The 15,685-nt window shown below is 27.5% G+C and overlaps 1 protein-coding gene across 3 annotated transcripts; it reads right to left on the bottom strand.

The window, feature by feature from the left end:
* Positions 1-911: 911 nt before the first annotated feature.
* LOC143144322 (uncharacterized) lies at positions 912-14,963 on the bottom strand. Of its 3 annotated transcripts, XM_076306620.1 has the most exons (13): positions 14,451-14,963; positions 14,024-14,185; positions 13,716-13,916; positions 13,199-13,318; positions 11,329-11,440; positions 11,122-11,245; positions 10,895-11,030; positions 8,581-8,637; positions 7,306-7,431; positions 6,960-7,213; positions 6,700-6,887; positions 5,947-6,128; positions 912-3,128 (listed from the first exon to the last, which is right to left on the bottom strand). In XM_076306620.1, exons 1-13 carry the CDS (start codon positions 14,467-14,469, stop codon positions 3,115-3,117), a joined length of 1,695 nt encoding a protein of 564 aa, XP_076162735.1. In that variant the 5' UTR covers positions 14,470-14,963; the 3' UTR covers positions 912-3,114. The 3 variants fall into 3 exon arrangements, with proteins under 3 accessions (XP_076162735.1, XP_076162733.1, XP_076162734.1); XM_076306618.1 differs by lacking the exon at positions 912-3,128 and having other exon boundaries at positions 4,366-6,128; positions 14,451-14,961; XM_076306619.1 differs by lacking the exons at positions 912-3,128; positions 8,581-8,637 and having other exon boundaries at positions 4,366-6,128; positions 14,451-14,956.
* Positions 14,964-15,685: the final 722 nt, after the last annotated feature.

Below are 15,685 nucleotides of genomic sequence, written 5' to 3'. Positions count from 1 at the left end.
CTAAGAAAATTGTAATAAACTCCTATTTACAAGCAGGGTATGTGTTAATCGAGCAAAGTAAATATCTGTTACGCTTATCGTGTTCGTCACGTTTTTAAGAAAGTATCTCATTTTCGAAACACGGTATTTTTATGGAGCATCGTACTCTTTTATCGAATGTCACTTTTAAAGTATTGATCTCTGATAGTTATGCAAATTGGTTTCACAATACCACTCTCTCGTTCTAATAAACACAATTTGAGTAATTGAACAATGCACGATTCTACAACATGCAACACTAAAAACAAATACGTATTTGCCAATACCCATTTGCAAAAGTCGAAAATAATTAATTAGCTTGGCGAATTTTCAGTTGAAACGATAAATAAAATGATCAATTTTATTGGTAAAAATACTATGAATACGTATTTAAATCAAATGAACCTTATAAATTAATAGACACACTATGTAATAATATCCTTGAAAACATGATCGCAGTACTATTGCTTCTTATGAAACAAAAATAATATTGAGGAGGCTTCTTTGTGCTAAATGAAAATATACGTTGCTGGGTAGTTCTTTACTTCCAGAACTCATTTATATTCAATTTCATTATACATACTTCCTTAACGATCTATTTCATAAGAAAATGAAATTCTAGAGAAACGATTATTTATACTATATGGCCCTCCGTGTATTCCTTTATTTCGCGCAGAAAAACCTAGATATTATCACAGTTTCTCTTTCGCGGTCAAGTAACTCGCAATTTATTGTAGATACAACACTCTTTCCTCTTCTCCGATAAACATTACAACCCTAATAAAACCCTACTAATTATAGGTGCAACCAGAACATTTGCAAAATAGTATACAATTGTACGTTTGATTTTCTTGCTTGCTAATTTAAGTCTAGCATTAGTTTCCTGAACGTCGTTTAATTTTACCAAATTTATACGTGACGATATGCACGAGGTGATGATAAGAATTGGAACGGTGTAGTTTTTTTTTTTCTTTCTTTCTTTCTTTTTCTTTTTTTTTTTTTTTTTACCAAATCGAAAAAGAAATTTACAGAGAAAAATATTACATTGTTCAATGCGATCTACGTGTCTTATCTTGATATGCTTGTTGCAGATACGACAACCCATTTGCATAACGAAATTGCATCGAATGAAAAATCATCAAATATACAATTCCTGTTAACGAGGTCTAGAATACGAATAGGGGGCAGAATATTTTACACATTGTGCATTACATTTGCATTCGCAATGCATTTGAAAACCATTAAAAATATAACAAGTCACTGTTTTCTACTTCAACAATAATTGGTTGAATCATTAATCTGTATACGTTGATCCGGTCATTATCTGCTTCAAATAATTAATTAGATTAGCATAAAGCTACTTCGCAAATAATTTAATTTAAAATTTAACGTTCGTTCAATCTATTTGAGGGGTGCTATGAATATAAAAGTTCCAACAATCGTTAAAAAAAAAACACGAGATATCTAAGATTACATCCGTTATCGAAACAATAGAATGAATCTTTCGTGTCACTAAAAATCCAATTTAGAAAATAGCTGCACAAACCGTCCCACTTCTTAAAATCATCGCATACATTTAGGGTAGAGTGTAATACGTGAAGCAACCGAAAATGAAACGCATCTTTGTAAAAAAAATAAGTCGAAAGTACGAAATGAAATTTGTTCACATGAAAGTTACTATTTCTATTTGTAAGTATAAAAACTGACGAACGGGTAATTCATCGAGCACAAATTCGCGTATGTCACAGTAGAAGCAACATTTTCGACAACCATAATTATCCCAAAGTGTACTATATTGCTGTTTAGTACTGCCATATAGAAACGTTTAGAAAATAGAGGGCAATAAATTCGAAAAAAGATTCAAAGAAACATCGCTAAAGATGAAAGTATTGTCATTTACTTTGATAAAAAACCAGTGAAAGTGATCGAATAAATTTCTGTAAATTGGTACATGCGTTGAAAGAAATTAGAGATGAGAAAGGAAGGGACGGAAATCAAGAAATCACACTCTATGTTCAAAAGGAAAGAGTAAGATACATTATCCAGATAGGATCATGTTGCATATAAGCATTTAAAATTGATTTTTGTAGAAACTTTTCTCTATTGACTTTTTTTTTTACAAAGAAACATTTCCGCTTTGACTCTATCACGAATTACACCACACCTTGTATATTATCATAATGTTGAGGTAAAATTATAAAAATGTCTTGGCAGCACCTATATTATTAATCACATCGAACACTTGTCCATGTTAGATAGACGATGTCTAAGCTCAAATACCAAGGTCTTATTTCAAGACGTTAACAACGAATCTTTTTGTTGGCAGGAAGACTACTCGTTTCAAGCTTGAAGCATAAATTTTCATTTCTGAAGCTTTAAGCTCCCTCCAACGTGCAACTACATATTAAGAGCTTTAAAGTACATTTGTCAGTTCGTAAACTGCGTTCATATATTTTTAGATTGCAAACGGCGTAAAATGGACAGTAACATTTCCGAAGTATGAACACTGAGACAATCTTAAGCTGCTAAAAAGATAAAATCGAAATGCATTGCGATTATCCATTACAGAAGCTAATAAATTTTTTTTAAATAAAAGCTAAGTGGACGTACATGTACACATAGTATTTGTTACTTAACATTAAATCCTACATATAAATAGGCGGAAAACACAATAGTGCGACTAGCGTTGAAAGCGCGCAATACTAACGCAATTATATGTAAATACACAATTGGAAGCTCGAAGCTCGAAAGCTTCGCTTGAACATAATAACAAAGTTCACACGTTTGATACGCAATTAATATTTAGGCCTTAAGTAGGAATCTGTCATCAGGTAAATTGAATTTAAAGTTTCACGACATAATAGAATTCACGATTTATACATTACGTAAATACTTTAAGTAGGTGTATAACTATATTTATGTATTTGTGTATATTTATAATATAATATGTGTATATAATAATCACTCTCTATTCATTATAGAATTTCAAAAATGTGCTTCTACGCAACAAGTGATTCTTTTATCGATTAAATTGATCGAAGGTACTACCTTTAGAAATCTATTATTCGCCTTTCATTTTCTTGTATTTTAGATATTTCAACATTGTATTCCTAAAATAATAAAAAATAAATAATATTCTCGCCGGAAAGAAAAATCTTTTCTACGTGTTATACGGCTTAAGGGTCTTAATTATATTATGTAGAATATAAATGTTTCCAAAGCAACGAGTGAGTAAATAAATAAATAAATAAATAAGGATTTGCAATTATCAATTAAGTGCCACTGAGAACATAGTCAGTGACATGTTCTTGTAAAACAAGAATTGTAAGATCTTGATGATATTAACAATACATTTATATCTATTTGTATTACCTTCCTAATTGTTTAGATTTATGCTCGAGTCCAATATTTAAATGTCACTTAAATATAAAGTTTTCATATGCTACCCTGTGCTTTAGAATCTATGAAGACCTTGAAATGCGAGGAAGTCCTATTTAAAGTTATCAACAAAGTTAAAAGATATTATTGAAACCTTTCAAAAGGGGTTTCAAAGATGTGATAAGTCGCATCTAAATTTCAAAAAGACAGAACAATTTAGTATTGGTTTCTTGTGCAGGCAATGGGAACATTCCTCTAAAAGATATTGAAACTGAGAAATTGTTAAAATAGTAAAATTTCAGTTTTAAATAAAAGTACCAAACGTTGTATGTTATTAATTGACTTAAAAATATTTCTTACTTATATATCTTTTAGAAAAATTCTCAACTCCTTTACACCAACCAAATTTATTGAACACATTGGCACTTTAATTAATATTAATTAATTGTACATTTTCAAATATATTTGGTATATTACTACCGCCCAAAAGTTTAATTGCATTTAATAAGATGGAAATAATGTTGAAATTTAAATATGAAGAAATTATAAAACAATAATCAGGCATACAACATTACCTTTACAGTTATATTATAACTATATTAATTATGATTTAGGAAATAAATAATTTTACTTATACTCAGAAAGTGAGTATTTAATCTTTCAAATAACATTTTAAACTATTTAGACTCTGAAGAAAATTTGAACTCAAAACATTTTAATTATGTAAAAATTTCAAGTATTTGCAGACACAATGATTAAATCACGTTATAGGGCATAAAGAAGCATTCATTTAGAAAAAGTAAAATAATGTTGAAATAAACTACAATTGCACGAACTCTATATACTATACATTATAGTGAGTGTCAAGAAAACTTCGTTGAAAGTATAAGTTCCCTGATAAAATATACATCTTAAAAAATTAAAATTTATAAAACACTAGGAACTCAATGTATCTAGATTGAATTTTGTAAAGCGCAACACACAAGTTTTATTTTTTGTTGTCTTCTTGAAATACCTCAAACTTCTTAAAATTTACATGTTGCAAAGAAATATTCAAATAATACAAGAATATGTTTTTTAGTATAGTGTAATACCATTCTTAAATGTACATTGCTATAACAGTTAAAGAGTCTGTGAAACTCATTTTTACGTGACTGACAAAATGTGTATTAGTAAAATTGTATCTTCAATGTCTTCAATAATACAATCAAACTTTTAGACGATAGCGTATATTTATATTTCTTTTTTTCTCACCAAATTCGAAAGATATAGATGCATTTATTACATGCTTCATGAATAAATTGGTTAGATCTGTTTAAAACGACGATATACTCTGGGAAACATGTAATAGTAGATTTTGTAGAGTAATATTGTAACGATAATTTGATCGTGTTTAGACAAATACTGCCAAATGTACTTTCTGCCTTCAATCTCAGGTATCATATTCTATATTTAAATTGCCTTGCTGACTACATTGAGGCTTCGTTTAAAGCTTTCACTGGTTCTCCTACCTACTTTACTTCGGATCCTGTCCGACAAGATTTGATATTTGAGAGCCTCATTATTATAATAATATTTAAACTACATAACTATTGCAAACATTATAATTTTTTACTTTACGTAGCTGTTTTTCTACATAAAAGAATTTTATGGAATCTACGTATGTGTGGCGTAGAAGAAAAATGGCACCAGTCTTAGGATTACTGAACCGATTTCTCTTATACATTAAAGAATAATGGGCATAGTATTAAAAGTACAAAGTGTATATGAATAAATCTATAAAATTCGTAAAATCATATCAAATTGACATTAGAACATGTTAAAAAATTAATTAGTGTAGAAAATCGATACAAATGCCAGACTATTAACTTCAAAAAGTTATGTTTATAAATGCAAATTGTAAAAAGTGTCCCTCGAACAGTTGTGTTAAGATAAAGTTACAAAAAAAAAGAAATCACTATTGACTTTTATCAGTCAAATATATAATTTTTGAGCGATATATAAATTATTTGAAAGCGTGATTGTATTGAATTCGTTTTGTTTCCTACTAGATACTAAATTTTCGTATTAACTACGCTGTTCTTAACTAATTAAAATGCACTTTGTGCATGTTACTTTCTGACTATCGTATCTTTTGATTACGATCTTACTTTCTCATTGATCGTAAATTATATGACTGATTTGTTTCGCATTAAATGCGATATACAATATTAAAATAAAAATATGAGAAATTAAATTACACTGTTCGTTAAGTGATTATTATGCACCTTGTGCGACTTATTTTTCTCAAGTGTGCCAATCTAAACTATGATTGTTTTTAACCAATAATAATATGTAGTTGGTCCATCTTGTACAAAAAAAAGCTGTGCAAAATGGAAAACGAAAAATCATTATGCGACTGATTACCCTATACATTGCATTAGAAATGGTATTACACATTGGTCGGTGGATCCATAGCGCAAATAATAGATTTCATTACGCTAGCAGCAGCCAATGATGCATAAGGCTGCCATTCTTTTATACGGGAACCATCTTTATAATCAGAAATACCTCGAATAACGGCGAAACTTTCACGGCAATTACCCAAAATACTTTCAACTACAGCATCCATTTCAGCGTCAAAGGCGAGAGCTCCAAAGCGAACTGCAAACTTTTGCCTAAGCTGGTCATCGCGCGCAATATGTCTACCAGAAGCTACTGGTGCTAAGTGAATTCGAGGGCAGCCATCCATTCTGAAAAATGAACACACATATCTTTTTACAACTACTAAAAAAAAAATAATGGAAACTTAAAAATTAAAAATTAACAAGTTGAATGCCGCGTCGGCCATCATTGAGCCACATTCTACTTTTCGCTTAATTCAGTTTAATAATTTCATATAAGAAATATTATCATAAAATATTCTATATCATGGGCCATCAGTGATCTTCTTCCTAATAATTATTTTTGTAGACTTATGAATGTTGTAAGTTATGTCTTACATGTATATTTATATTAATATTATTTATATATATAATATAATGAATGCAATAATTAAATGTTATTGAAATTGGCGTGGCACTCAACGTGTTAAGGATCATGCAAACTGGGCCAACATACTCTTATGCCCAGAATGTTTTAGGATCTTGACTGAATCTCAATTAAAGTACCCAATAGTAACTAATCTATAATTTTAGGATAACCATATATCCCTAAAAATTATTCTTTACATAAAGTTGGTAATTGATATTAAAAAATATACTTGTAAAAAAAGATACATATATAAATAAAAAATGTATTACTGTCGTGTTAAAGAATAATTACCTTTTATTTGTTGCATCTAAAGGTGCAATAGGATGTGCCACTTCGATAACATCCCTTTCACCAATAGCCATGTACAATTTGTCAGACTCTGGTGGAGGTGCTTTAAAATCATGTTCTGTTTGGTTGCTTAAAATATCTAAACCTTCTTTCAGGTACACTTGCCATGGAGGATTAGTCTCATTCTCTGACTGAAAGACCACAATATTTGTAATTACTTGTTTCGTACTTCTCATAAATTATATAAAGCAAAACTAATTAACCTGTTCGTTAAGATTAGCAGCAATTTCTTGAAGACATAAATTTGGTGGACAATATTCTTTGGTTTCAAAATGATAATCACCACCTTCGTTTGCCTTTGCACTTTCACAATATACATAAATGTACTTTTTGTTAAGAGGAGTAGGATGTGAAATAACTACATCTCCAAGACGTACATGTTTGTTATAATCTGTATAATGAGGTACACCCCCTCCAATTCCAATTAGGAAAACGAAATCAACCTTTTGAAATGTACCTAATATATTATAAATATAAATAATTATATGTACATCAAAATTGTATTATAAATCAATTTATCAGTTAAAAACTCAAAATATTTGCAATTACCTAATAATCTAGTAGTTGTATTTCCTGCTGCAGTCATTGCTTCTCTCGTGTGTCCTACAGTTGGCAATTTTGTGCATACAATTCTGTGCGCACCAATGTTGCCTAATGTATAAACATTTGATTCTCCTATAACAGAAATTAATTGCATCTCACACCAAACGAATTTTCTAGTTTTATATTAGACATTTTGAAGTTTGTGTATGATACATGTGCATTGTGCTACTATAGACAGACTGATATCGAACCTGTGTTATATGTGAATAAATTGATTAAAAAGAAATCATTCCATACAGATGCAATTATGTCAAGTGTCTGGTATCAGACACATAGTTAAGTAAACAATTAATCAATTAAAAACTTATTAGTATACTAAATAATTGAATTTTTTTAAGAAGTGATAAGTGATGATCATAACTTAGTTGTAATTCACAAAATTACAAAACTTATGTGCTACTTTATGTAAAAGCATATGAATCGTAATTAATATAATTTTTGAAACTTTAAATTCTTGTTTTTATACAAAATGAAAGAATTGTGACAAATTACTTAGAACATTACAAACAATTCATTACTCTGTTATTCATAATTTGTATATCTTTGGCCTCATTTGCAATCCCCTGTTATGAATACATAAGTACATGTAAATTTAAAATTCAAAACATCTTCTTCCACATGTTTAAAAATGTGTGGTGTAACATTATTGCAACACTTCTAATCAAAAATTAATTAAATAAGGTACTAATAGTAAACAATAATAAAGATATGTATACTGAAACTAAATGGATTTCTATAACTTTATTTTTCATATTATTAATTATTTTGTTTCATAGAAGAAACTATGATTATAAAAGGTTAATATCAGTCATAAATAAAAAACACAAAATAATATGATATAACATATATCTCATATACATAAACAAGGAAACATAGGACACATGAAAAGAGAAATAATTTGTGAATGATTTTAAACCAAGCCCCTGCAAGATGTATGTGCTATAGATATAATTTAATTTGCTAATATTCCTGAAAGAGTAAATGTTTAAATATGAGGACATGATACATGGGATGATATTCTGAATCTGATGTATATTTATTGCAAAATATCGAATATGATTTTCGCCATGGAAAAAACAATATTTTAACAAAAATGCCTCTTAATATATACTTTATGTAGCACAATGGCTCTGCGACATTTCTTGAATACAAGCAATTGGCAAGCTATAACATTAACGTGACATTAAAATGAAAAAGGGGCTATATTACAAACTACTTTACCAAAACGGCATACGACTCGCGGTACTCCATTTGTAGCATCTGAAGAGCTTGCTGTACCTAAAGTTTCATGCGTAGTGAAATATATGTATATTTATAACACATGTACTTTTATTGTCAATTTGTTTGACATTAAAATTAATGTGGGTGTTCAACATTTTTTCATAAAAATTAAAAATTTGGTATATAATTTCATAATAATAAATTTCAATTAGAAAATAAGATTATCCAATACATTTGAATTCTAATATTTTACTTTAAAAAACGAAATAATTTAAAATTACAAAATCATAACATTTAAAAAATACCTAACATTGAAATTTGAATTTGATTACTCAGGAATAAAAAAACCAAATATCAATGTAAAAATAGATAATGACATATCACATCATAATGTGTCAATACTTATAATAATAATAATAATAATATAACTAGGAAACTTATATCTTCAAGGAAGTTTATATTATTTGCAATATTTATTTACAGTACCAGACAAATGAATTCAGATGAAAACATTTTTTGTTTTGTGTAAAAAAATTTTTATCTAAATACATTTGTCTGGTAGAGTATGTTTGAGGCAAAAATATTATTCCATGTGTCCAAAATAGAATAATATCTTTTCTTTTATTTAAGTTGGTCCACCTAACATTTTTGCATTATTGAAAAAATATGTTTTTGGTTAGGCAATATATGATGTTGAGAAAGTCTAATTGTAATATATGACTTTTTTATATTTGCTCTTTTTATTTAGTTACAAATATAATGCATTCTTCTTGAATTATTACACTTTAAGTTTGCAGATTTACTTACAAGTTTCCTAAATATCAATTAATATTGTTTTAAAAGAATAACCATTTAAATAATATAATACAAAAGACAATGTTGAAATAGTTTTGATTTGTAGAAAGTACAAAAGAAATATAACTCATATTATTAGGTTTCTGTAAAAAGGTACTTAGAGAACACTCTTGTTGTATGTATACGTTTGGAAATATAATGCAATTAATGTGTATATGGTACTATGAATAATACCATCATTAGTCACACTTCGTTTATGATACTTGTTTGATATAAAATGTAGTATAATAGTAAAAAAAAAGAAACAATTACCTCAATAGAAAAACAAACTCGATTTTACATTGTTATGTGAACTCAAAATCATATAATTTCCAGAAAAATATTTACTATTTAAAAGTTTAATATTTAATTATTTTAAGCAGTAGTGTTAGGTGGTATATGGTTATAATTGTTTTGTATTATATATATATATATATATATATATGATATATATATAATATATATTATTTAAGAACTACATGAAATGATTATTACATTCTAGCAGATATTAGGAAACGATAAAAGCTTGCTTTCCTTAATTTTTATGTAAAATCTGATAGTTTGCTGCTGAACGAGCTTTTCACAAATTTTTAGTCCGCGAGTGCATATTGATTAAATAAAAAGTATAATAAAAAAAAGTATTTAATCAATCTCGTGAGTAACTATATATTAAGATTTCTTTACTATAAGCATTTTAAAGAAGTACTGTAACTTTGAAGTTCCTGTATTGAAAGTTACCAATGGTTCACTCGGGGTGAATCAGTGATTATTTTGGTATTTTTTAACCCTTTAGTTACTTCATACAATGATAAACTATGGTAAACAAGTCTATTTTTCGTAAGAGTCTATTTTTTATATTCTAAATTAATTATATTTATTATACAAATTCGAGAAATGCATTTTAATACACATTTTTTAATTTTTCTTTATCTAATTATTAGTACTTCTTGCATGTTAAACTTTAAAACATGGAATACTCAATTGAACACCGTACTTCTAATAATAATATTTTGCATATTTCCTCACTTTTTACAATGATAAAAACAATAATTCATCAAACAATTTCATACCATACGTTTTGTACGGACTAAACAATGAAGTAGTAAATGTGAATGCTGTATTTCTATTTTAATATTTAATTTAAAATTAAGATGTCTGTTATTCTCAGCTTCGTTTACCGAACAAGATCTGTATTTAAAAGCTGAGTACACATTTCTAACATATTCTCTAAATAAGGTATGTAAGGTGGGTAAGTAGGTGACCCTCTTCTGCATAAATAATAATGAAAGAAGCTCTCTCATGTTTCCTCGTATCTACTATTTTAAAATTATTTCATGCTGCACTTATCTAAAGACACCCTATATATACATATATATTTCCTACCCCTTTTATATAACTATATATAATCAATATACATTAATGTCACATAGAGGTGATATGAAAAGAAAATAATTATCCATTATTGAAGAAGACATCTTACCAACGGTAGTATAACGGACAAACGTTTCTCTATTTTCAATCATTGAATCAACTGCAAGTTTTTCACAATACTGTGCTGTAATAATTGCTATAGTAGGTTGTTTTGCACTCGCCATTGTTGGCATTTGTTTTACGACCTAAAAACAGATAATAAAATATTTTACCACCAAAGAATATTGAAATAGTTATTGTTACAATAAAAAAATATAATATTTAAATAAAATTTACTTGAATTTGAGTATCTTGATGTACAATTCTTGTGAAAGCTCCATGTTCCATGGCTTTTACAACACCCTTTTCTTGTAATTCTTTTAATCTTACTTCAATAGCAGAAGGATCCCATCCATATTCTCTACAATCAAAATTATTATAACTTTTAAATACTATTTGTTTAATAAAATATTAACTACGAAATATTTATAGTATAAATTTTACTTTGATAAGTCAATAACTGTTACTGGATTTGGATAAGCAGATTCAATTAGTTCTAACACTTTCTCCAATGTCAATTCAATTATCTGACCCATGACTGTTTCATCTGTAGATACTGTTAAACAGAAAAATTATACATTAATACATATCATTATCATATTTAAATTTGCAAAGTGTATAATTGCTTAATATTAAGTGAATTATATCTGATTACTTTATTAATAAATAAAAAATTCTTATGAATAAATAACTACAATTTGCCAAATATATGTCTACCATATTAAAAACAATGAAAAACTATTTGTAATTTAGTAGAAAGACGTAATTTTTACTACTAATTCCCTTTGTAGAATTACTGACACAGAAATTAAGTCTACATATCATATATGGTAGTGAGTACAATCATCAGTACAAGGTGAATAATGCTTAATATATATATTATAGTTACTCTAAATAGTAAAATAGTAATAATTAATTACTACATTATTTAAATTAGATTCACTATTAATGTAAACACATTGAATTAAAAACAAATATTTTAATTATAATGTGAAATATAACATTTTTTATAAGTGAAAAAGATATCTTAAAACTATGAATTAATTATATTAATTTAGTCACATACATACATGTATGTAGGTGCCTTTACTTTGTTATCATTTAAATTAATTAATTATAATATACATTAAAACTATAAATTTTATAAAACAGCAAATACCATTACTAATGCTTTATTAGTCATGCACTCACATTACTAGTACAACACACTTTGTAGATATCATCTACAGTTTAAAATAAATAGTTAAATAAACAATTTTTAGTTAATTAATGAACCATTTTAAACAAAAATTATAAAGTTAAAGTCATTTCAAATTTCCATTTTTGTTATTCGTTAAAATGAACGTTAGAAAATAATGGAAATTTATTTCTTTATATTATTATGTAATGTGAAAACTAAGAAACGGATTGTGTTAAATCAATGTAGTTATGGTTACCATTTTACTATATGATGTAGTAGAACATATGTGTGTATATCTACCGGTCAATGTAAGAATGAAACTATTTTCTCTAGCACTGATTACATTTTTTTTTTACTGCTATACACTTTACATGTTACTCACTTGTTTATTTACAAACTTTTTCTTTCTATTATTATTGACTGAATGAAATAAAACCACAATAAATCTTTCTCTCTCTATATATAATAGTTACACAAGGAAGTCAATTTTCTAGTTAAATTTTCGACCGGCAAATATTAAATAATTATTATCTTTATGTAACAGACTGTACATAAAAAAATCACAAGAAGGATTTAAAAAATGCAATAAAGTAAGCAACTTTTTCATTCTCTCCAACCTGATTTCCAAATAATTCTCTTACATGGAGGAAGTGTGAACAGTATATGACCAGTATTAGCTGTGAATAACAGAGATGAGAAAAAAAATTTTATTTTACAGAACCAATTAGAAGTATATACAACACGTATATGAAAGTGTAAATAAATACAATAATCTGTACAAATCATAAGTGTGATTTTTCTTCAGTTTTAATTGCAATATGCACTGAAGATGGACTGATCCAATATCTTTCAATAAAGAACCATTTAGTTCAATCGACCTAATCAAATAAATTTTGATGCTACTTCTTACTTGTCGATTGTTTTATTAAAATAAAAGATAAGTACATTACGAAATAATCAAACTACTAAATTCCAGTATTAAAATTAAAAATTTAACACTGTACAAGTGATTTACATATCACTTCTTTTTCAATATATGTATACTTAATTTTCAAACATTAACTATCTATTATTATTCACAAAAGAAAACATTTATTTGGCATAATTAGGAAGGAATAATAATATTTCACTTACATGGCCTAGCTGGAAGATTAATTGGTTCCTCGAGCTGTTTCAATTCTACTTCTATCTTTTTAATGCTAGAATACTTGTGTAACATTAACTTCATTATTTTCTTGATAAATCCAACATAATCTGTAAAAGAATCATATAATATCTGCTTAAATGTTGTTGAATTCAACTGGCTATTACAAATAAATAAAATACATATTTTAAATGTTTATTTATACTTATATTAAAATAAAAACATTAAAAGAAATACATGATTTGTATTATTTTACACTTATTAAAATAATGTTAGCACTTAAATCTTTAACCATTATAATGTAGATAGAACTAAAAATTATATTATTTTTCTATATGGAATATGGAATATTTAGCATTAGCTTCTACTTGTATACTGAAATAAATCAAGAATGTATGAAACTTATAATGTTAAATTATTATGAATGTTATAAATGTAACAAAATTTAAAAAAAATAAAAAGAATTAATTTTTTTCAGTTAACAAATATTCTGTTTAATGACTTTACCTCGTGGAAATTCTTGAGGGCTGACTAATTCTCTAAAGAATTCTTGTGCAACACTTGGATGTTCAGCTTCCAGAAGAGTGTCTACAAACCAAAACTGAAGAGTTCTGGATTCTTGTGTGTGTTTTCCAGTTTGACCACTCACCAAAAATACTCTGAATTGCAAACAGAGATGTGCTGGACGTACAAATTCACCATTTGTAACTATAAAAATGATGTTATTACTTTTTGTTTATATTAACAATATTTCAATGCAATGGGTAATTTAATTGAATAGATATATATATATATATATAAATAAATACATGTACCAGCAATGACTTGCTTATTTATAACTATTCCTTTGTGATCTCCACCAGCAATATGAACATTATTTTCATTTCCATTTTCTGCTGGTGGCTCTAAAGCTTGTCTTTCTATTATCAGTGTTGTAGAGTTTGCAGTCTTACATTTTGGACTCATGACAATGTGCTCTGATAAATGAAAGCAGAGGAAATATATGAGTAAAATTGACTAACATTGTGGTTATTTAGGAAAAACATGTAACTACAAAGAATGTTTATTATTTCTTTTCAATAATTAAGAACAACGTTTCAAAAACAACAAAAATAGTAATAGATGTTGGAACTACCATCTGTTGGCACAAAATATAATAGTTTATGTATTATTGTAAAAAGGGTATAATGTAATTCATTAGATTTTACTTTTAAAGTAATTAGTTTTAATGTTCACATTTACCCATTTTATTATCACCCATGTCGACCGTTATTTGTTTTATCTTGTATCTATGTTAAGTATTCTTTTTTATGACAGTAGAAAAAAATTCACTGATATAAAAGGTCACAGTAGTGAAATATTGATAAAAGAACTCGTAGGCGACCGTTTATCTAACGACGAATAATCGCAGACTACTGCACGACTTCTTAACCGACTTCTTTATTGTACCACCACAGTTCGATGCTCGCGCCTGTCAAACTGAAAGTTCTATATAACCTCCTTGATCTGTCTAGTCAACATTTTCTTGCATAGGTACAATAAAGGTAATCTTCAAAGGGTAATGCATAATAAAAACAGAGACGAAGTTTGTTAACACAAAAAAATAGATGACATTAAACAATTGACTTGAGTACTAGTTATCGTAGAAATAATTATCGATCGAACTGGTGACACATGGCACCGCCCTACGCCATATTTATACTTAAGCATGACGCGTGTTCTAATTACGTCATCTTTGTTTTCGCAAGTTTATGATACATCATATCGTAACTTACACTACTAAATTATGACGTCTATAAGTGATTCTTAAAAAGTGATCGAAAATTTTTAGTCAAAATTATTCGTACTTGCTGTTCAAAGGATGACTGAGAGGAAGCACGAAAGATTAAGAAGTATTTTTAAAATAGAAGTGTTAAAAAAATTTTTAAATCTATCTTTTTTTTATTTACTTTTTATGGTATTGTAACATGATTAAATGATGAGATCAATTTATATCATGTTCATTATTATATAAGGTATTAACAAAAATATGGAGTATATTTTCATGACAGATTCTAAACGTCACAATGATGAACAAAAATCCTAACTCATATATCCGGTAACTCTTTGCTTTGTTAGTAGCAAAACGACAGATAAGAATTTTAAAGTTTTTCCAATGTTGATGGAAATATAAAAATGTTGACTATGGAAGAGGAACTCGGTGGCGCTGTTTGAGAGCTAACAAGTTACATCTGATGTCACCTGATGTGTTACAGATATCTCACTCGTTCTCAAAGAGAGCTATTATGTGCCTCGTTCGTCATTGCCTTGATCTCATATCCCACTAGCATATATATTTGGTTCTTTGTTCCAATTTTTATTTTACTTACATATTCTAACTCTAAAGTGAGTAGATATATATTAATTTTATTAATAAAAACAACACCTTAAATGATTCGTTTGTATTAATAAAATAGACCTGGTTTTCGTGCAAAGAA

Source organism: Ptiloglossa arizonensis, chromosome 3, assembly GCF_051014685.1.
Source record: "Ptiloglossa arizonensis isolate GNS036 chromosome 3, iyPtiAriz1_principal, whole genome shotgun sequence".
Lineage (NCBI taxonomy): Eukaryota > Metazoa > Arthropoda > Insecta > Hymenoptera > Colletidae > Ptiloglossa > Ptiloglossa arizonensis.
This window is presented reverse-complemented; position numbering and strand designations above follow the sequence as displayed.